This window comes from Amblyomma americanum, chromosome 3, assembly GCF_052857255.1.
Source record: "Amblyomma americanum isolate KBUSLIRL-KWMA chromosome 3, ASM5285725v1, whole genome shotgun sequence".
Lineage (NCBI taxonomy): Eukaryota > Metazoa > Arthropoda > Arachnida > Ixodida > Ixodidae > Amblyomma > Amblyomma americanum.
In genome coordinates this window covers 176,131,650-176,153,984 of record NC_135499.1, presented here as the reverse complement: position 1 = coordinate 176,153,984, position 22,335 = coordinate 176,131,650, and the positions used below count along the sequence as shown (strand labels likewise).

Sequence of the window (22,335 nt, the reverse complement as noted above, 5' to 3'; positions counted from 1 at the left end):
AACACGTAGCATCTGCCCAGGGATTCCTACCAAATGTGGCCCAAGCAACTGACTGGCAACTTTGTGGGTTTCTCAGTAGGCACAGGCCACTACCCACCGCGGGTTCGAGCTTCGCGCGAGCCAAGGGCCCCGATCAGCCGTCACCACACGCACCCTGGGGCACCGCTGCGGCGGCGTTCAACCTCTGAAGAGAGGAGAGCGGCTCGCCGCAAGAAACAGGCCTCCAAGTTCACGAAGGAGACGTTTATTGACGCCGTCCTCCAGCGGTACATACACACACTCAACAGTCACCCCGTCCCGGGGCGCGCTCAGAGCAAGGCTCCGGTGCGCGCTCGGGGCAACAAGAGAAATGCGCGCCGCTAGCACGCCGCTGCAGGAGATTGTCCCCGCGGCGGTGCTGTGATCTCTCTCGTGTCGGCCGATGGGCCGTTTGCGAGAGAGAGTGGGCAGTCAACGCAAGGTGCGCCTGTCAGAGGTCGTTGGACCCCTGGACAGGCTCGAGCCGCGGCGGATCAAGGACCCACGCTGGCGAGCTCGAGTATGAACTGGTCCGAACGGCAGAGGCCGGCTCGGACGAACAGTAACGTACGCACCTTACGCTGTCTCGGAGGGGTCTCTCTCCTCTCTCTGGGCTCCGCTCGGAAGGTCGCGCGACCACCCCAAACGGGTCCCGAATTCCCGCCAAAAGTCACCAATGGCAAAGGCCCTTGGGAAGCCGGGGGCGGAGCTGCGGCCGAATGACAGCGATTAACCACCAGCCGTCTCTCCGCCGCCCGAGGCGGGAGAAAGGGAAAGAGAGCGACGCGGGATGCCGCGCAGACGCCACGGCGGGAATCTAGCAGGCTTCCCACATCCTCCTCTCCTTACGCTGTCTCGGAGGGGTCTCTCTCCTCTCTCTGGGCTCCGCTCGGAAGGTCGCGCGACCACCCCAAACGGGTCCCGAATTCCCGCCAAAAGTCACCAATGGCAAAGGCCCTTGGGAAGCCGGGGGCGGAGCTGCGGCCGAATGACAGCGATTAACCACCAGCCGTCTCTCCGCCGCCCGAGGCGGGAGAAAGGGAAAGAGAGCGACGCGGGATGCCGCGCAGACGCCACGGCGGGAATCTAGCAGGCTTCCCACAACTTACACATTACCAGAAAGAGTGCCTCTGTTCCAGCTGCAGCATTATGCACTCAGATTTCCTTAAGCTGAAAGCCTCAGCAAAGATTCAGTTTTTCCTTTAATGTCAGGATTGTCTTGTGCTGGTGGTAAATCTCGTGGAACTCAGTCCACTGAGGAACTTGCCCAACAGTGCAGACCGAAACAAGAAGCAACAAAAAAATAAGAGGCTACTGACCTGACGTCTGAGGCTCATGGTCAAGTCTATGCTGTTCCTCAGCAAAGTCTGGCCATCCAAGAGGTCTGTGCTCTGTGATCTCAAACAGTGGCTGCTTCATCTGGGTGATCAAGTGCTAAAATAGAAAATGCAAAGATGAATGGAGGACAAAATTAGGTACCGAACATCTCACTATAATTGTCGAGAAGATTAGTTACCAATCCTCCCACAAAAATTTTGAGCATAAAAATTCTGGCCAATTTCACACCAACTGATCTCACATTTTAATCACTCATCATAGGTAGCTCGAAATTCCTTGAATTTTGATGGCCTTACAAAAACGGTGTTTCCTGTTGGCTTCTGCAAAAAAATATTTACTAAACACATGTTAACAAGCTGTTTGGAACAAACTAATCAAATAAAAAGCCTTTCCGTTTTTGAGGGTAATCGAGTCATATGCTAAGCCACAGAATCATTTTAATGCTATTTAAGGCCAGGTGCTAAGATTCTTTACATTGCCCAAATCACTTTCTTTCAAATATGACAAGCAATACTAGCTCGCAAAGTTAGGCTCAAGGACAAAACTTCGGTTTTTTATTGAGAATGCAAAAAAACTCCGAAGTACAAGAATCACATGGCCAGGTATCAACTGGTTTGGTTTTACTGGGTTTAACGTCCCACAGTGACTCAGGCTATGAGACACAACGTAGTGGAGGGCTCCTGATAATTTCGACCACCTGGGGTTCTTTAACGTGCATTGACATCGCACAGCAAATGGATATCTAGCATTTAGCCTTCACCGAAATGTAGCCACCATGGCCGGGATACAACCCATGTCTTTTGGGTCAGCAGCCAAACACCATAACCATAACTGCGGCGACTATGGTGTCAAGTCACAAAAAATGGAACTTGAGTATTTTCTACCAAAATACCTTCAGCAGTGTCACTGCAAAAAAAAAAAAAAAACCATTAACGGCTTTGCAAAAAGCTGCTTTCAAAGATCAAAAAGAAGCACTGAGCAGTGGTTGGTCTAAATGTTCAAAATAAATTGCACAGCACAACTTGCAACTTAATGCCTGGAATGCATGAGCATGTCAAGCATCTGCACAAGCTGAGTAGATGCACACAACAACTTATCCCTGCCAAAGAACAAGCATACCATAGCCACAAATGGCAGGGCTGCCTGGATTTAAAAAGAGATACACAAGCAGCAAATAAGCACTAGCAGCGCATGTTCCGAGATTACGAGTACTCATTCATTGCAGCAGATGAAAGGTATGTGGTGCACCTGCTAGTAGAATTACGCTTTCGATGTTAAGAGAGACTTTGAGCCACTAAAGTGAGAACCTTCAGAGCCGGAGGGAAGACAATAATCAGAAAACAATACAAAATAAAAAACAAGCAGCAGTGGAAGAGACAAAAGAGCCAGTGAAGAAACAAAACTAGACAAATGCCGTTGTCAAGTAGGGTAAGGTAAGCTTTTTTTTATGCCCTCACCCTTCAGCTATCCTCAGGCATAGTGCAACAAATGCTCTATTTGCAGTTATCCTCTTGCTGAAAGGCCATTTTATTCACTGTTTTCAAATCGCATACAAGTAGACTCCTGTTAAGACGAACTCTGTTAAGCAAATTGTTGGATAAGATGAATCGTGTGAGAACATTTGGTTGGCTCCCTATAGGATTCAATGTAAAAAAATGTTCTGCATGTGAATCAGTTAAGACGAAGTTCCACAGCAACCACGAACCCCGGTGACCTCGAGCAACGGCACCCACAGGTCATCCGCACTTCACTGTGGAGCAAAAAAAAAATATTTAAAATGTTTTCATGCAAGAAAGCACACTCCAACAAGATAGCATCCGCGCAGCTTCGCGCCGTGGTGTGAATAAGCTATCTTGTGCGGTAGCTTTCTTGCTGACGCAGAAAAAAATCACCTTCACTCCTGCCAGGGCGCAGCACAGAGATGCCAGATCTCGGCATCATGCATGTGTCATGAGCCACGCGTTGCTATCGGCGGACTAAAAGGCGTGTTGGCACAGAGTATACCTGCTCGTTTACTTAGAGTTTAATAGTTAGGAGCCGAATTTTTAACTGACACAATGTCACAATACGCGTTATCGCGGCGTAGAGATGGTCAGATATCGGCGATGCATGGGCACTGCCTGCAGCGGACAGAAATGTGCGTGGTGCTTCTGCTTGTAGCATAGATAACAGCTACACTGTGGAAGGAGCGGAATAACAGAGAGATGCACAGCTACCCAGCTGAGCACCTTCAGAGCTCTCCAAGACTCACAAATCAAATCATGATGCAAAAAACAAAATAAAACAAATAGCTGTCAGTGTAGAAGAGAAAGAGTGAAAAAGAGATGGTAAAAAAAAGGAAACTAAACCAAGTAGGATAAAGTCACTTTGTTTCACGCCTTCACTGCTTAGCTCACTTCACGCATAGTGCCATATATGTTCCATTTTGCAATTACCCTCTCACTGCAAGGTCATTTTATTTATTGTTTTCATACAACATATATTTGAACACATTTAGCATGCTCACATCTTTTCTAAGGGCACTTCTGTTAAGACAAACTTTAAAACGAACACATTTTCTGGTTTTTTCAAGATCTTAAAGGGAGTCTACTGTACTTGGACACACCTATCATGACCATGTATCTACCTTTGGAGGCATGCTAGCCGAGATCAACTTGTGATAAAACAAAGACATTTTCATGGTCCCTTCAAGTTCGCTTTAAAAGGAGTCAACTATGCTTATGCACTCTGAAGTTACACTCGAATTAGCATTTCCTCTGTCACCCATTTGTCCTGCAGGGGTGTTAATGCACTCTTGTTGGCTCCTTCCCGTGTTTCTGCCAATCCTCTTTATTCCTTTGTGGTTTTCACAATGTCATGCAGCATTTGTTGCACTAAAAAAAAAAAAAAATGCCACCACCACTGGGTTCTTTGTGCAAAAGAGACAGAGCCCTTCATGAGCACATTCATGTGAAACAGGATTAAGGTGCAACATTGGTCAAACACCACATTGCACACGCTTCGTTAGGCCTGCCCTGATTTCTTCCAGCATACCAAGGAGAGGAAGAGCGACGCCGGGGAAGTGTGCTCCAGGACTCCTCTCATGGCATTATGCGACCATGGCATAAATAATGCGCAACTACATACAGAAAACCATGTATAAAAATAGCTTGTATGGCTGAGCAAAGCCCTGATTATTAATGCCACACTGAGCTGTGCATAAGGTCATAAGAAAAATGAAGTGCTTGCGATAAAGAAAAAGGGTGGTGTCTCTAGAACTACTACAATGAAAGAAAGTGCACTTGCCTTGTGTGCTAAGTGGCACCAACTGTCAAATTCAGACTCTGTTGGCAGGTAGAAACACTAAAAAAGGAAAAAAGTGAACAAAAAGTGAATTCTTAACATGGCAGCACCCACTCATGAAGAAAAAATATGTCGGCATTTTAGAGGAAGGGGCATGGCTTTCAAATCCCCAAAAATGGCCAGAAATTGATTTTTTGAAAAATTGTTGTAACTTCTTGTATGCTTCATTTTTTTATGCTGTCCCAAAGTTTCATTCCTGAAATCGACCAGGAAGTGCGAAAGGCCCAGCAGTAATCAGAAAAAAATCAGAAGTCAATGGGTTAAGGAAGCAGGGAAACTAGGTTTCCAGCTAACTGGACAATTTATGTTCCAGTATGGTATTATAAGGGTCATGAAACATTTACCAAAATTTTTTGAATGACGTGTGCATTATGAAAACTGACCCTCCATTCTACGTCTACCTTGATTCGTTTCATCGTCCACATTAATTTAATAGCGTCAAAAAAATAACTTCAGTTTCCCAACGTGCGTCCCCCTCAACTCTACCTAACGTCATTTTAGTCAGCCTGTCAGAAATTCTGCCATCGCACAAACATGACGCTGTAGTGAGGCCTGTTGAGCCATAGTTCACCAGTTCACCAACGTCGAAGCATCATATCATTTCGACAGCAGCAATTTTATGGCATTGGTGGCAATAACAGCAACGGCGAAGAGTGAGCCCGTTAGAGCACGAATTTCGTACTGTGGTGGCACATGGCGGTCAGTTTAGTTTTGTATTAAGTTTGAGTGAGGTACTTTCTTATTTGCACAGAATTAATCATTAAACCCCCTGGTCTGGGGCGAGAAAGAACCAACAACAAACTATCACCGCAATCGTACCGGTAGCGGCACCTGACTACAGTGAAGGCTGTGATGACAGATTGCTTGTTCCTCTAGTAAACACGTGATGGCACTACCTGTACATTCTTGCGAAATCTCATTGTTTTGTTCATTCGTAGCTGCAGGTGATGAGGATTTAATAAATGATTCTGACTGAATCAGGTAAGTACCACACCCAAACGTAACACACCTGCCAAAATGCCACTTCTGTGCGCAATTTGAGCCGGATCCTTAACCAAGATTATTTTTTTCCTGTTGTCTGGGAACTTCTCTCAAAATTGTTTTGAGAAGGCTAACCCAATGGAAGAGCACTTATTGTAACCAGTTTCCCGAAGTTGCGGTAATAGAGATTTTAGCACAAAAACATCCTCTTGTTTTGCAAACACACCCCTGGCTGGCGGCAACCACACTGAAGTTCATTAATGGGTTCGCATGTTCACTAGGCTGAGGCCATTTCAGAACACGGTGTTGAATGGGCAGGATCATTGAGTGTAGCTGGTGATGTTGGCCCGACGCTAAGCACACCCTGGTTTAAGCAGAGACAGTGGTAATGGTAGTTAATGCTTTGTGTATTTCGTAAATCAATTGAGATGTGACTGATGTGTTGGTTCGCTGTGGCTCACTGAGCAACTTCTGAACGTGGCTTCCACTCTAGTGCGTCGTGCAGCACTGTCTAACAACACACGCCGTTGGCATAGTGAGCACTTAAACGTGCGTAACACACCGAAGACCACAGCCTAGCCTAGCCACGACCCAGAAAGAGCGGCGAGCTGAGGCAAGCAACCGAAGGAATAGATCTGACAGATCCACGGATCTGTCTTATCCACGCATCCCAGAGCCATAGAGCAACAGAACTGATGTCAATCACGTGCTGTACCTGCACAGAATTCAGCTGTGTGTGTGCAAATGATTGACCCACTCTATTTTTTTTTTACTTCCAAACTTTGGTAAAAATCTATTATCTTCAGGCAAGCTAAAGCTAAAGATGTGTGTACAAGGTGAAGTAATCGACTAATACTTATGCCAGCATATGGCGTCACATGGTTATTTTAGGAATACAAAAAGGCTGAGATTTCAAACGGGCATTTTTAAATGCAGATTTAACATTGTGGTGAAATATTTAAGAATCGGCATGCCTAATGCTCAATGGAGCATTGAAAATTACAACCGGGCAGGTCCATTTTCTTTTCATGACCCTTTTAAATGATTTTCCAGTGTTGATCTTCACAAAATGATTTCTGCGGACTGCAGCTTTGGGAGAGGGTACACAAGGGCGCCACTAGTCATGTCCGCTCACAGAACAGCAAAGCATTTACTAGTCTTTGTTCTGCTGAGAATGTATGTGATAAGGCAATTCTTGTGCAGATAATGATAAATATTACCTGCATATGCAGCTGCCCCCCTCTCCAAATTATGTCGCACAAAAAATGAAAGAAAATCTGATTGCCTGCAAAGTGCTCCAGCACATCGCACAGCCAAAAAGCAGTGCAGATGCTACAGAAGCCATTATGCGAGCTTGTACTGGCTGCTGACAGGAAGAGCACTGTGAGCACAGCATTGTCCTTGCATTCATATTTGCTAGTGACGTGCGACTAGGTTTCTTTTTTTTTTTCCACTGACAGAAACTGGTCACGAACTGACTGCACTTTCCGCTGAATTTTCCAAAGAAAAGTGAGCTGCGGCAGCAGGTTTCGCACATTCTTAACACCTATTTGCAGACAGCGCACACAGCATAACACTGAGTTTAAACAGACAACCTAATGTAATATGCCAACTACGTAAAGGCCATTAAACTACTGTGGCAAAAAACAATAAGTGCTCACCATACTGCATTACATCTCGTTCCTTACCAGAGCAATGGAAGGATCCAGCTGACCAATGTCCATCCTGCTGGCATGGGCACAATGGTAGCTCTCGTCTTCAGGAAATTCCACATCCAAGTCCACCGCAAGCTGAGTGGTGTGTGGGTCCAAGAACACGAGGTCATCACCTAATTAAGAAAGTGCAAAGAAGTTTACTTTCAGCAAACAAACATAACAAGAATGAGGGCAGCAATGCACAGCCACTACTACCGAGAGTGAATTCCCTCTTCCGAACCCTGTATATTTCTAGCCAACCCATGCAGGCCATGTTACCGTGACATTCGTACTGCAATGGCAACCCAAATAACAGTGGCTGTAGCTAACAGCAAGGCATAATATGCACAGCAAACAGACTATGCTGCTTCGTTGCATCAAATATGGCCTTGGGCTTCCAATACCATACCGATTCTACTCAAAGCGACAACAGCCACAAAGTTCCGCCTATTACATGAAGATTGTTGCTCCACCTGGCAGTAATTAAAATTTAAACACTACAATTCCATAACAAGAAGACTTGAATTGATACCGTGCAGGATGCCACAATACTGTCATGTTTTCGCAGAACACTCTTGAATGCTTGCGAGATGGAGTTGCGCAGTGCTACGTGGGCAACCGATGGATTTTCCTTCAAACAGTACAACTGTACAGTAGACTCCCGTCAAGATGACCCAGTTAAGCTGCATTCATGGATAAGATGAACAATATGAGAAAATTCGGTTTGTTTTCCTTGGCCTAAATGCAAAAAAAAAAAAAATCGCTTAAGGCGAACTGTTTCGCGTGTCCTTCGGTTTAGACAAACTCTCGCAGCAAATGTAACAGACGGCGACCCCACACAATGGCACATGTGGAGCATCCGCGAGACACTCTCGAGGCAATGTAAAGAAAAAAATTTAAAGAATGCTTCCTCGCTAGAAAATGCACTCTGTAAGAGTGCTTCCCCACATCTTTGGCTCACCCCTGCCAGCTAGCTTTTCCGCACCTTCTCACAAATGTGCAGGGTGCCTTGCAGGTGCAGATAGGGAAGTCGGGCTCCTTCGCACTGGCCTGCATGCGGTGCAGCGACCTGACATGCCCAGACATGGCCATTGCACATAAGTCAGGTGCCATGTGTTGCCCCAGGCAGACGAAAAGGCATGTAGGTGCAACACCTGCTAGTCAACTTGGTGCTTACACATTTAGATAGATGCCGAATTTCAAACTGATACGGCATTGCAGGACAGGCTTTCACGGCACAGAAAGCTGAAATAGCCACATATCAAAGACGGGAGGAGCACCCGCCCGTATGCTTGACAACACCAGCACTGCAGAAGGAGTGGAATAAAATAGAGAAAAATGTGATCATATGTTTTCAGAGCCTGCATGTACCACATGACTAGTCAGCTTGGTGCCTTCAGTGCACTTGAAGGTGCTAAGAAAATAAACAGACGAAGAACATAAATACAGTGGTCATTGCGGAAGGGAGAGAAAAAAGAGACTGTGAAAAAAAACTGGAGGGGACACTTCAGCTCCGCCTAAAGGGTGTGATGCGATAGCTTTAATAGTTTAATGCACATATATGCAGAATTGGTCATTCTCTGCTTAATATTCATAGATCCTTGGCAGTCCTCATACCACTCCTGGTGCAGTGGTGCTGCAGCTAAGCGATGTGTCACAACCCTGCAATGGCAGGCGCTCCCATCGGCGGGGCTTCTGCAGCCCAGGCTGCTTTTCCCGGGAAACCTGGCTTGACTAGTCATTAATTTAACTCTGGTGGGTAGGTTGTAATGACGCCACAAGGTTACGTGACCTAGGTGGGCCACATGCTTCCTAGGTTGCGTCAGCGGAGATTTTTCGTAGATTTTTCACTCAAGGTCAATGACGCCAACTATGATACTGGATATTCTGCGACATGAGATCCTTAATGCTCTCGCGTTAAAAAAGAAACTAGACCAATGTCGTTTTCAAACAGGATGATATGAGTTTTCTCATACCTTCACTCTTCAGGTTACTTCATCTATATCACTCTCTTTGCATTATATATGAATCACAGCAACGTAATTTTATTCATTCTTCTCATGTAACAGATATTTTGATGCACCTAGCATGATCCCAAAGAAATCCTTTTTTGAGGACACTTCTGACAAAACAAACTTGTAAAAAGAACAAATTTTTATGTTCCCTTCAAGTTCGTCTTAAAGGGAGTCTACTGTAACTGTATCTATTCACTTGTTGTATTTACTTGCTGTATTTACTGCTTAATTTTTAAGCATTTGTCAACTGTGTCTAAAAGAAAGCACACAAGCAAACCGTTGCCACCTCTCCGAAGCATGCAAGCCATAGCAATTTATATGTGGCAGCCACAACATGTCACGGCTCAAAGCGTAACAGTTCACAGTATAGCTTTGCTCAGTGCTCTCTGACAAGAGCAGCAGCACTGAATAGTAAAGCAAACACCTGGCAAGAAACAAACATTCAGCTCTTCTGCTGAACTGCTATCCTGAAAAGGTATAAAGGAGACCTGTTAACATATGTACTCATTTCACAAACTTTAAACGACTTTAAATGGCTCTGTTAAATGCCCTGCCACAAACAAATTCGCTCATAATGAGCAAATCAAACAACCACTTCCCACACTGCATTACAATATCTTGCAGTGCTAATGTTGTTTGTAAACATAAAACAAGGCAACAATGTAAACGTTCACTGCACATATGCCCTCTACTTACCTACTACACCAATTATGTACAGTGCATGGTTTGGCTTGCCACCAATGATGCCCACAGACTGCTTTAGAGCAAATGTCCTCTGCAAATTCAGAGTGATGAAAAAAGAAAAAAAAATATAGTGAAAGTTGTCTTAGAAATGCAAAGAAACGAGAGCAATGTAAAAAAATTGATTACTACAAAGGCATGCAAACTGCAGCAAACACGGCTTCACATTTTCTCACACAGTGTGAATTGCTGCTACAAACACTTTGGGAAAAGCTCACTTCACTGCAAACACATAAAACACTGCAAACACATAAGCCAAAACTTCATTTTTGAGTTTCAAATACATAATAGGACATGAATTATAACTTAAGTAGGCAACTTTAATGTAAGATCATGACGTTTCATCAATATTTCTGTTCTAGAGCATTCAATATCTGAATGCCAGGATAAAATTTGAATGTTGAAACAAATCAGGCTTTGTGTAACGTTGTAGATCCTTCCATAGGTTTCGCTACTGCTGGCTCAATCTGCCTGAAGAATGTAAAGAATAGAAGCAGTTTGAATATTTTAACATTAAAATGTACGAACAATAGAGAAAGTACATGGATCACGGAAGCACATTTAAAATTCCTTGAAGCAAGGCATAGCAACAGTTGTTCATTGTCAATATAGATGTTAAGCTTGGTAGACCAGGCTTGTCACACTTGCCATGTATCGACTGCAGTAATAAGCAGCCCTGCAATAATACTTTAAAGTCACTTTCATGGTCTATTTACTTTTCCTGCTGATAGCGCCTTTCATGTGTACAGCATTAAGCATACATTACAGAGAGGCAACAGGAAGCACGCCTCTATACCACAGTGATTACTTGACAAATTTGGTTCAAATGGTAAAAAGATGAAAGCACCGTAAGCTGTTATGTACCGATATAGACAGCTGGGATTTACTGTTAGCCTCCTGTCAACTGGCATGATTTCCGCACATTACCATCTCTTCAGTGACATAAGGATAAATTGACATGTGTGGCAGCACTGCAAGATGTGCACAGACTGGTTATTTGGCACTGATTTTATGCACAAATCTGCATAATATACACAAGCACTAAAAGCATTCAAATACTCGGCCTTTATTTTGCTTTCAGTTTTCGCAACCACAGCAGTATTTGAATAAGTATGCTTAGCAAACTGCACTGCCACAAATGTCAGCTTTAAGCACATATCCTCAAAGTGGGCTCCATGAAGCCCTTAGAATTCTAGTACTGGCTTTTTGGTTTCCCCACACTCTCAGATCCATCTTTCCCCTGTCCACTCAACTATGGAGAACAAAAACGTTACAAGTGTTTACAACTACCACACCCATTGCTACAGCGAGTGATTATAGCTTCACTATAATAAACATTTCTTGTGGGGCCGCACATCAGTATACTCTTTTTGTAAGTTTGTCTGGCATGAAGGTACAAGGAAAAATATGCAGAGGACACATAGCACTTTTTAAAACCTGGTAAAATTTCCAGTGGCAAAGAACCTCTGGCTAGAGGAACGCTTAAACAAATACTCTCGCTGGCGTGACGTGTAACTTTGTACATGCGGAGCTGAGTAAATTATCATTTAGACACTTTCCTAAAAGTATGAAATGCATTGCATTCAGCTGACAGAAGCTTCTGCACACATTCCCACCTTGAGGCCACAGTAGTAGACAGGATTGATCTCACTCAGACCAAGCCTCAGAGGTATGAACAGCAGGAGAGGCTTCCAACAGACGGCCTCAGCAGCGGCAAGCCCGTGCGACTGTGTCCTGTGCCTGACACCATCATCAACAGCTGGCACCTCAACTCTGCATATCTTCCCTGCAAAAGAAAGCAGGCAAAGGCACTATGCAATAACCATACACTACCTAACATATTTAACATGAGCATTCTAATGAAAATTGCACATAAATTCGAGCAGCACAAACTGCAGTCAATGCACAAGAGGCTTCATGTCCCGACTACTGCTACTTTTTAAAAAAGCTCTACGCAAAGTGACTACCAAAATGTAGAAGTGGTCCCCCTTCAAGTCTTGAACCAAGCCAAATCTTTCTTAAAACTGCAAGTTTTTGAAAAAGCAGATCAACTTTTTTTTTCATAGCTGCATGGCTGTGCTAAGGTAAATGCTTATCGCAATTATTCTTGCATTTAATCTCTTCATACGGCCAAAAAAGGCTGCGCTCATTCTGTCTACAAGGTCTGCACTGCAGGCTACTTGGTTACATTCTAAATGTGTTGCGCCGCTGGAGCTCCTTTCCTTCCAGACCACATGCGTTTGTTGCAATGGCTGCACTTGCAAACAGTGACTAGTAAAACTAACTTCACCAAAAGTTTACACGCTGTCCAAGTGCTGCATCCTGAAATGCAGACATTAGTTCCATGCACTCCACCAATTGCACCACTCTTCCATGGCTGAATTTGTTCGTAATCATATTTCTGGATCTACCTATTAATGGTTCCTCCATACCAGCCTCAGAAGTAAGCCCCTAGAACGTTCTCAGCCACAAATTCATCAGAGCAGAAGTATGCTATGGAGTAAGATAGAATCATAAATTTGCAATTACAAGCAAATCTAAGCTATGTGGTGGTCAGGGTTATGACAACACAGCATTCTTTTCAAAAGTTGAAAAATTATGCTCAACAGAATTTTCTTTAAATGGTGACACATTCTCCGTGCTGGAGAAACTAGGTTAGGTTAGGTTAGGTTAGGTTAGGTTAGGTTAGGTTAGGTTAGGTTAGGTTAGGTTAGGTTAGGTTAGGTTAGGTTAGGTTAGGTTAGGTTAGGTTAGGTTAGGTTAGGTTAGGTTAGGTTAGGTTAGGTTAGGTTAGGTTAGGTTAGGTTAGGTTAGGTTAGGTTAGGTTAGGTTAGGTTAGGTTAGGTTAGGTTAGGTTAGGTTAGGTTAGGTTAGGTTAGGTTAGGTTAGGTTAGGTTAGGTTAGGTTAGGTTAGGTTAGGTTAGGTTAGGTTAGGTTAGGTTAGGTTAGGTTAGGTTAGGTTAGGTTAGGTTAGGTTAGGTTAGGTTAGGTTAGGTTAGGTTAGGTTAGGTTAGGTTAGGTTAGGTTAGGTTAGGTTAGGTTAGGTTAGGTTAGGTTAGGTTAGGTTAGGTTAGGTTAGGTTAGGTTAGGTTAGGTTAGGTTAGGTTAGGTTAGGTTAGGTTAGGTTAGGTTAGGTTAGGTTAGGTTAGGTTAGGTTAGGTTAGGTTAGGTTAGGTTAGGTTAGGTTAGGTTAGGTTAGGTTAGGTTAGGTTAGGTTAGGTTAGGTTAGGTTAGGTTAGGTTAGGTTAGGTTAGGTTAGGTTAGGTTAGGTTAGGTTAGGTTAGGTTAGGTTAGGTTAGGTTAGGTTAGGTTAGGTTAGGTTAGGTTAGGTTAGGTTAGGTTAGGTTAGGTTAGGTTAGGTTAGGTTAGGTTAGGTTAGGTTAGGTTAGGTTAGGTTAGGTTAGGTTAGGTTAGGTTAGGTTAGGTTAGGTTAGGTTAGGTTAGGTTAGGTTAGGTTAGGTTAGGTTAGGTTAGGTTAGGTTAGGTTAGGTTAGGTTAGGTTAGGTTAGGTTAGGTTAGGTTAGGTTAGGTTAGGTTAGGTTAGGTTAGGTTAGGTTAGGTTAGGTTAGGTTAGGTTAGGTTAGGTTAGGTTAGGTTAGGTTAGGTTAGGTTAGGTTAGGTTAGGTTAGGTTAGGTTAGGTTAGGTTAGGTTAGGTTAGGTTAGGTTAGGTTAGGTTAGGTTAGGTTAGGTTAGGTTAGGTTAGGTTAGGTTAGGTTAGGTTAGGTTAGGTTAGGTTAGGTTAGGTTAGGTTAGGTTAGGTTAGGTTAGGTTAGGTTAGGTTAGGTTAGGTTAGGTTAGGTTAGGTTAGGTTAGGTTAGGTTAGGTTAGGTTAGGTTAGGTTAGGTTAGGTTAGGTTAGGTTAGGTTAGGTTAGGTTAGGTTAGGTTAGGTTAGGTTAGGTTAGGTTAGGTTAGGTTAGGTTAGGTTAGGTTAGGTTAGGTTAGGTTAGGTTAGGTTAGGTTAGGTTAGGTTAGGTTAGGTTAGGTTAGGTTAGGTTAGGTTAGGTTAGGTTAGGTTAGGTTAGGTTAGGTTAGGTTAGGTTAGGTTAGGTTAGGTCAGGTCAGGTTAGGTCAGGTCAGGTCAGGTCAGGTCAGGTCAGGTCAGGTCAGGTCAGGTCAGGTCAGGTCAGGTCAGTTTTATTCCTTAAAGGCCCCCATTTCAGGGGGTGTTACATAAGGGGTGGGATTACATTTGTAGTGAGGAAAACAAACAGCGATGGTAATTTAACATTGAAGGTGATCTGTTACGCTTTCTTGAAAAGCAGATGTTGAAGCGATGGCGACGATGTCATGGGGTAGGCCGTTCCAGTCCGTGGCTGCTCGAAGAAATAATGAAGCTTAAAACGTAGTAGTGCGTGATAGTGGGCGGGCAACTTGAAGGGGATGACTGGTGCGGTGAGATATGCGTGATGCGGCGGCGATATATGGTGCTTGATTGAGAGAAGAATAAAAGAATTTGTGATAAAGGGTGAGGCTAGCAATTGGACGACGAAAAGAGAGGGGTGGCAGTCCGGATGTAGCTTTCAAGGATGAGACACTGACGTCATATGAGTATGAGGAATGAATGAATCGGGCAGCACGATTCTGCACAGCTTCCAATGCGGTGATTAGATATGCTTGTTGTGGGCTCCAGATGGGGGATGCATATTCTAATTTGGGTCTTATAAGTGATTTATACGCGAGAAATTTAACATTTGGTTGGGCAAGACGAAGGTGACGTTTTAGAAAACCGAGTGTTTTGTTTGATGCTGAGATGATGTTACCAATATGAACCTGCCATGATAGATTAGAAGAGAGGGTGACTCCTAGATATTTATATGATTGTACTTGCTCAATCTGTGTGTTAGAAATTGAATAATGAAAGGGATATGGATTGTGACGACGAGTGAAGGATATGAGTTTACATTTAGTAGGATTGAGGGACATTAGCCAGTTATCACACCAATTTAGTACGTTGTTAAGCTCTGTCTGAAGAGTGTATTGATCGTGATAGTTATTAATGGTGCGGTAAATAACACAATCATCTGCGAAAATTCGAATACTACAGGAAACATGCAGGGGCAAGTCGTTAGGTTAGGTTAGGTTAGGTAAGGTTAGGTTAGGCTAGGCTAGGCTAGGCTAGGCTAGGCTAGGTTAGGTTAGGTTAGGCTAGGTTAGGTTAGGTTAGGCTAGACTAGGCTAGGTTAGGTTAGGTTAGGTTCACAACAACAAAACACCATGTGTTCTGCAAGAAATTAGCTGTTCGTTAAGAAGAAAAGAACCGCACAGAGTTCTGAAGGGTCCCAACCACCAACGAAGCACAATTCCATAATGCAACAAGCATTCATGCAAGACCTCTCGGAGAATGACGGGTGATGCTTCAGAACTTCGGGGCACACACTATAAATTACCAATGTCATTAATAGCATCACTTTACCTTAAAACCTTCATTACATGGGTGATAATGAAGCAAAATTATGACTATAAGCTATTATAGACACTACGACACCTTAGTACCCCTGCACAAGTCCCATGTTAGCTGAAATTAGATTTCACGAAGCTTGCCGGCTACAAAAAAAAAGATTTGCAAATTAAAATATCTGATGACATTTCCAGTAGTCAGAAAATTGATTTTTCATTAAAAAAAAGTCATAACCTAAGAATGGCATAATGTACATCTTGTATGTTACAAAGGTTTAGTACTTTCCCACTACCCTTGGAAGATCTAGCAAACCACCTGACAGTGTCAATAGCCTCAAACACTTCTGTTATACTTGCCAAAGAACTGTCATGGATATTCAATGTCAACACTCTTAATGGTGTTTTCATTTTCACATTCTTCTGTTACACCCACAACACCTCTGACATCACTGTTGCTAAATGCAACCCCTGTCAGGACCTCATCTAACTTGCAGCATTTTTCTCGGAAACTAGCAGAGCATTCTTTATACTGGTGTCCAGAAAGTTTTAGCTTGGTATTTCTGGCTGTCTGAGATTTGTTGATTCTGGTGCCACCGTGCATACAATCTGCTATTTCTGCAATATCTCTGTTCTGCTGTTGCATGAAAATACTTCATAAGATCAAAATTAAGTTAAAATTTATCCCATGCAATCACACACTTAGCTCCTGAAATACATTACAATTTGGGAAACTAAATTCGGTTGGAAAACTTCTAAAAAATGTAAACTTGGGCTTTGACTACTTTTCTTAACAATGTGCCACTATATAAAAGAAAACCTGCAAATGAAGTTGTGCTCTCTATCTTGACTGAAACAAACTGAATTTGAATCTAGCTCAGTCAGATTCATCACAGACAAAGAATAAAGACAACTGAACTGATCACAGCCAGAGGTTAATGGCATCGGCGGACAATTTTTTACCTCTTCTAATACCTGGCAATCGACATGGAGACAAGATAATCACAAAAGGTAGTCTATCATGCACAATGGATGAAAGCCAGTGTGCTAAAATAGTAAGTATTTTCTGACATAAGTCTGGTATCAGTATTACCTCAAAAAACAAAAGAAAACAGATGCAAGTTCACATGAAACCAATCACTGCTTCTGTGCTCTTGAAAAGAAAGCTATGATTGTTGGCAAGCATTCATGTCTACAGCGCAGAAATCTGTGGGAAAAAAATAAGGACAGTACCACAGTAGCTCTGTCCAATCTGTTTCTTCCTTGTGTATCTGTTTTAGACTACATGCAACTACTATACAAAAGGTGCCTACTATCAACTTCAAAGCATCATTTATCTGACCCCGTTAATTTATAAAAACTTAAGGGTGTGCGAACAGGTTTTTTTCGAAACCTGATCAAATACAAATAAGCTAGCTTTGCTGCTGTATACAAAGAGCGTAGTTAAAAACTGAACTGAATATGAATTGAATATCATTCACTAATTTGTGCAAAATGAATATTCATGTGTAACAGTGAAGCACTAGCAGCGACACTATAAGTCATGGAAATAAAACTGTGGCTGTATGTGGGCGGATGAGATAAAGAAGTTTGTGGGGATACGGTGGCCACAGCTGGCAAAGGACAGGGTTAATTGGAGAGAAATGGGAGAGGCCTTTGCCCTGCAGTGGGCTCAGTCAGGCTGATAATGACGATGACGTCGAAAAATGCAACACTGACATCCACTATAGGACACTAAACACAGACATTACACATGAACTGGATGTCTATCGTGCAATACACACCGAAAAATTACCGCTCGCTACTGGCGATGACAACATACAAACTAAAGCCAAATCCCAGTTGATGAGGAGGACAAGAGTTCTAGCTATGGCCTCAAAGATCGAGCGTACTGGCAGGGTTTGCTAAACCTCGGTGAACCCTGTCGTGTTGGCAAATCTTTAAGGCGATATATACGAGCATTATGAAGGGCACCACACATTCAGCACATGAATGAACCGTGCCACAGTGCTCTGAACCCCCCTCTTCGCACAGACCAATTGCAGCAGCATGCTGTGAGACATCGGAGTGGACCGTTTTTGAAAAAGTCATCTAAAGAAACTACAGCATGCCCTAGTCGAACTTTGCACCAATTATTCAAAAACTAAACGAAAACTTGAGAACAGATTTTAAACCTATTGGCAATTTCACTTTATAAAGATGTCGATTGTCATTTCTTGGCACAAGAGCTGAACAGATCCTATTCCAGTGCTTGCTGAATTCAGTCCGCGTTCGCGCGGTCTTTAGCGCAGAAGGAAATTCGTAACGCATCAGGTCCGTCCACGGCAGTGACGAAAGTAACCAAGATCTCTTCCATGCCATTTTCGGATATTTCGCCCCTTTGCTCCCAAGTATTGTGGAATAGCCACATCGGCGGCTGAGTGTCGCAGTGTTTATGCTTTTTAAGCTGCGTTTCCCAGACCCGGCCCGTTCGTATATAAGCGCTTCGCAGTAGTTCGTAGAAGGTTCGCTTCCTTTCCCTTATGCAACGTGAAGAAACCTCAGCGTTTCTCCTCTTCACATCAAGTCCCATCCCGAATGCATGCGCACTGTTTTTATTTCTTTGTTCTTGTTGTTTTTTTTTTCTTTGTTCTGCGTTTTTATGGAAGCAAAACGCTAAGGCACCCGTGTGCTGTGGGATGTCAGTGCACGTTAAAGATCCCCAGGTGGGGGAAATTATTCCAGAGCCCGCCACTACGGCACCTCTATCTTCCTTTCTTCTTTCACTCCCTCCTTTATCCCTTCCCTTAAGGAGCGCATTCAGGTGTCCAATGATTTATGAGACAGATACTGCGCCATTTCCTTTCCCCAAAAACCAATTATTATTATTGTTCTTGATGGTGGTGCTTCGCCTCGTTGCATCGCATCATGGTAATGCAGAGAAGCCATCACGGCGGGTGACTGCCGCAAAAAACATGTCGCGTGCACTCTCGTTCAGCCCACTTGAATGTTTGCACATGTTCGGTTCATCAATAAACGTATTATACAACCACAATTCGTCGAAATTTTAAACGTAGTAGCCGGGAAATCCTGTTTTCCGGGAACGTATCAACCGGGGAAAATATAGTGCAGTTCTGTGGGATATTTTTAATGTCCGCGATTTTAAGTGTACGAACAGGGAAATTGTATGAACCGAAAAAGTATCGAAAAGGTTTTACTGTACTATTCTATGGCGTGAAACTAGTGTTAATTCGGAGGACCTTGATTGCGCGTCATTTAAGTCAAACATGCATAGGGTGCCGGAGATCGGGTGAACACGATGATAAGTGGACAACTCAGAAGTCTGATCATTAACTCTAGCAGAAGTGGTGCTGTCATCCAAACAATACATAAAGGCGCAAGAGCAGCGACAGCTGCTCTGGCGGGCCTGCATGATCACGGCGGCACATGGCGCCCTGGATTGAGGGCTCCACTCAAAAAGACAAGTACACTATGGTTTTCTAATAAAAGTTTTTCTTCCTCCTCCTCATCACTTTGAATATCAACTGAGAAGATATGGCACGATACTTTGCTGTCTTGTTGTGCTGCAATCCACAATTTTTTTTATATCGTTGCCTGCTCATCACGTACAACGCCAGCGTCCATCGCCAGCGTCCATCGTGCTATCGTAGAGCCTGTAGTCTTTTTTCATTACTTTGTGTGCATGTACGCATGGTGTGCTCTTTTTTCCAAGGTGCACGTGTCAAGGAGAGGTGTCGATTCCTTGCATATCTTATGGGACATCTGACAGCGTGCACAGACTGCACCATTTGGAGGAACTGTGAAAAACGAAGTTTGCCACACACATTCCTGGCATGAAGCAATCAACCATAACAGATTTTTTTCAAAAAGTAAACGCATGTTAATGTGCAACACCTTGTGGTAGTTTTATTTCAGTCCCTCCATTAATTTGGCATTCAGTTATAGATTCGGATAATTCCTCCTATCGTGTGAAATGTGAATTAACAAGGTTTAGTGTACTACTTCAAAACAAGACATTCTATTAAGCCTATCAAGTCAGTCAGTCAAAGAAAAGGTCCAGATTTGAATACTTCATATTCCCATAACATGGCAAACTTTCTAAACAGAAACAATCTTCAAACAATGACATGTGATGACACATTTCTACATCACTTTTCTGTAACTGTCCAATAATGTATTTGTCTATTATTAAATAGAACATTATACGAATTTGAAGTCCTAAACAGCATAAGATATTGCTGTACTAATACTGTAGTAAAATGACTCACTTATGTCATCCATCACTACAACGCTGTCCATGGAGACATGAACTGCAAGGGAGCTCCACTTGTCAAACGCAGACAGCTTCCTGAAACAAATAATACAATAAGGCTTTTGGAATTATTATCCATTCACTATCTCCACATTCACAGTTTGCTGTCCAGATGGCCACAGAACCTCGAAATGGAGATAGAAACTTGCCTCAGGACATGAGCAACAGTATTGGGCCCGAACCACTGCCCCACTGTCTTTCCTTCTGATACCCCCATCTGCGCTGAAATATGGGCATAGAAAATGGGCAAACGTCAGAACCATATTCTCTACACACTCAAAGCCTTAACAACCTCCACCAAGTTACACCAAGTTAAAAAATCAGTCATCTCTACACAGCCGAAATACACTAATATGCTTTCCGCACCCATAGCTCAACGATTTATGAGGCAGCCCCACATAAACGTGAAATAAGCACTTCTGGCCCATTTGAACTATTGTTCGGCGTGCCTCTATGACTGGAATAATTTATTTACCCTTTAAACCATTTTTTTTTTTTTTGCCAGTAAGCCAGCCCACAAATGTTACCTGCTGGAATTTGCATGATTCAGAGTAGGAAAGCTGCTGCTATAAGCAATACTTGAAACGTTGCTTCTGGCTTTCTACGGCTATGTAAGCGACAAACACCTGTGTTCATTACGTACTTCATGGTAAGGGCTCCTGTGGTGAAAAAAAATACGGCTGGTGCCAAATACAACCACGCTAGAGCATGAGGCATTCACACTAGCCTAAATCATGGACAAATTAAATGTAAAAGGATCAGTTCAAAAGCAAACAGTTCATTAAGATTAAATATTTCCATACTTAATATTCCCTTCGAAACTCCAGTGACTTGTCTCAAAATGTGATAACAAACTCAGTATGTTTTTTTTTTCCTTCAGTTATTATTACTGCATTTCACGTTTGTGCCCCAGTTATCTAGTTCATGTTTAACTTGTTAATAGCAAATGCCTGAGAAGTTGTTATGGAAATAGTGAAGTGTTCCCACAGCCCTGTTGCATCATTACAGTGTAACAGATTTTTCTCTGTGGCATGCACTCCCCTTTTCACTGCTTTGCTTGACCTTCTCTAGTATTTCCCTTGTTCTATTCTGCTTTTTTTTTCAACAAAACGTCACCACTAAGGGGCCCCGAAACACATAATCAGAGCATTTTTTTGCCTGTTGGTTGCATAGAATGAGTTATAACGATGTTATTAGCATCGGTCCAACCGCGTATACTCTTAGTTTTTAATATTTTAATTAGCTCGTAAAAATAAGTTCATGGCGCTGACAGTGTCACCATACAATGGCGGTTTTTAGCAGTGGATATGACATCACTGGGCGGAAGCTTGATGATTGGACAAACAGCAAATATACTGCAAATTATGTTAATGAATAGAGATACATTTTGTCAAGTTTTTGCATTTTATATTACATCAACAAAACCAACTTGATAAAAGCACTGTAAAGCAAGTAAAACAAAAATACACCACCAGAGGCTCTGGCTATTTTTTTTGCTTCGAAGGACTTTGCACCTCTCTGTACACATCCTACAACCTAGCGCACAGCACTTATAGCTACTCTCTTAAGTATCTGAGAACAAGTTTGCGGAATCGATCCGATCAAGCCATTGCACTCTACAAGCATTCGTTTCGGTCCCAAGGAAGGATGCAAAGAAAAGAGCCATATCTTTTCACATTTAGCAGTGCACACTGTTGGCTTGTGGACGATTGCTGTGCGGTGGCGCCAGATGACACCACATTCCTGTCAACAGCAAGCGCGTCTTGCAGGCCGTGACCAATCAGCGCGTTCCTAGTAGCAGCTATGGTATACGGCAAGCAGTAGCGGTACGCACTATTTAAAAGTATCAAGTATCTTGCACAAAACGTCACTCTGTCGCAGTATCTCGTGCTCAAGTTCGGATCCATAAGTCAGCGAACATCACTGATTAGTGCTCCCTCCTGCGCCATCGACGTGACGATGAAGCATCGCTGGGTCAGCCGGGCATTCACGTGGTTGTTGTAACCATGAAAACGATGCTACCAGCGTTGGCAAGAACGAGTTACAGCGATCAGGCAACCATGGTGTGCAAACTTCCACGACGTGCTCAGATAGGCTGTTTTGATTGGTCCCTCCCGGTGTCATCATTGGGAGAGTGAAATGGGAATGGGCAGTCCAACGAAAATGGAGGGCAGCTTTTTGTTTGCTTGCATTTTGAAATTTCTTCAATGAATAACTGCCGTTCCTATGAATCGATTCCTGTAACTCTTTTTGAGTCAGCATCTGTGTGACATAAAAAATCCATCTGAAGTATAGCTAGCATCCATTCAAGAAGTGTTTCGCAGCCCCTTTAAGGTGGAGTGAGACTGTTTTTGCCAAAAAATTCAATTTTGAAATTTTGCGATCACCTGATAGATAATTTCTATATCTTTCAGAAAATATATTACACTTGGGTATTCGCGATCTTAAAAATAATTTTGAAAAGTGGGTGCACCTCAGCATGGTCTCTTCGTTTTGAA

The 22,335-nt window shown here is 43.0% G+C and overlaps 1 protein-coding gene across 5 annotated transcripts in view; it reads right to left on the bottom strand.

Moving 5' to 3' along the window:
- The window catches only part of Atg4a (Autophagy-related 4a), a 181,436-nt gene that overhangs the window by 5,299 nt on the left and 153,802 nt on the right, over positions 1–22,335 (bottom strand). For all 5 annotated transcript variants that reach the window (XM_077658942.1, XM_077658944.1, XM_077658939.1 and 2 more), the window contains 7 exons: positions 19,983–20,059; positions 19,794–19,869; positions 11,746–11,915; positions 10,085–10,163; positions 7,368–7,507; positions 4,642–4,698; positions 1,338–1,452 (listed from right to left, as the gene is read on the bottom strand). In XM_077658942.1, the coding sequence (XP_077515068.1) occupies positions 1,338–1,452; positions 4,642–4,698; positions 7,368–7,507; positions 10,085–10,163; positions 11,746–11,915; positions 19,794–19,869; positions 19,983–20,059 (714 nt within the window). The remainder of the gene's footprint in view (positions 1–1,337; positions 1,453–4,641; positions 4,699–7,367; positions 7,508–10,084; positions 10,164–11,745; positions 11,916–19,793; positions 19,870–19,982; positions 20,060–22,335) is intronic.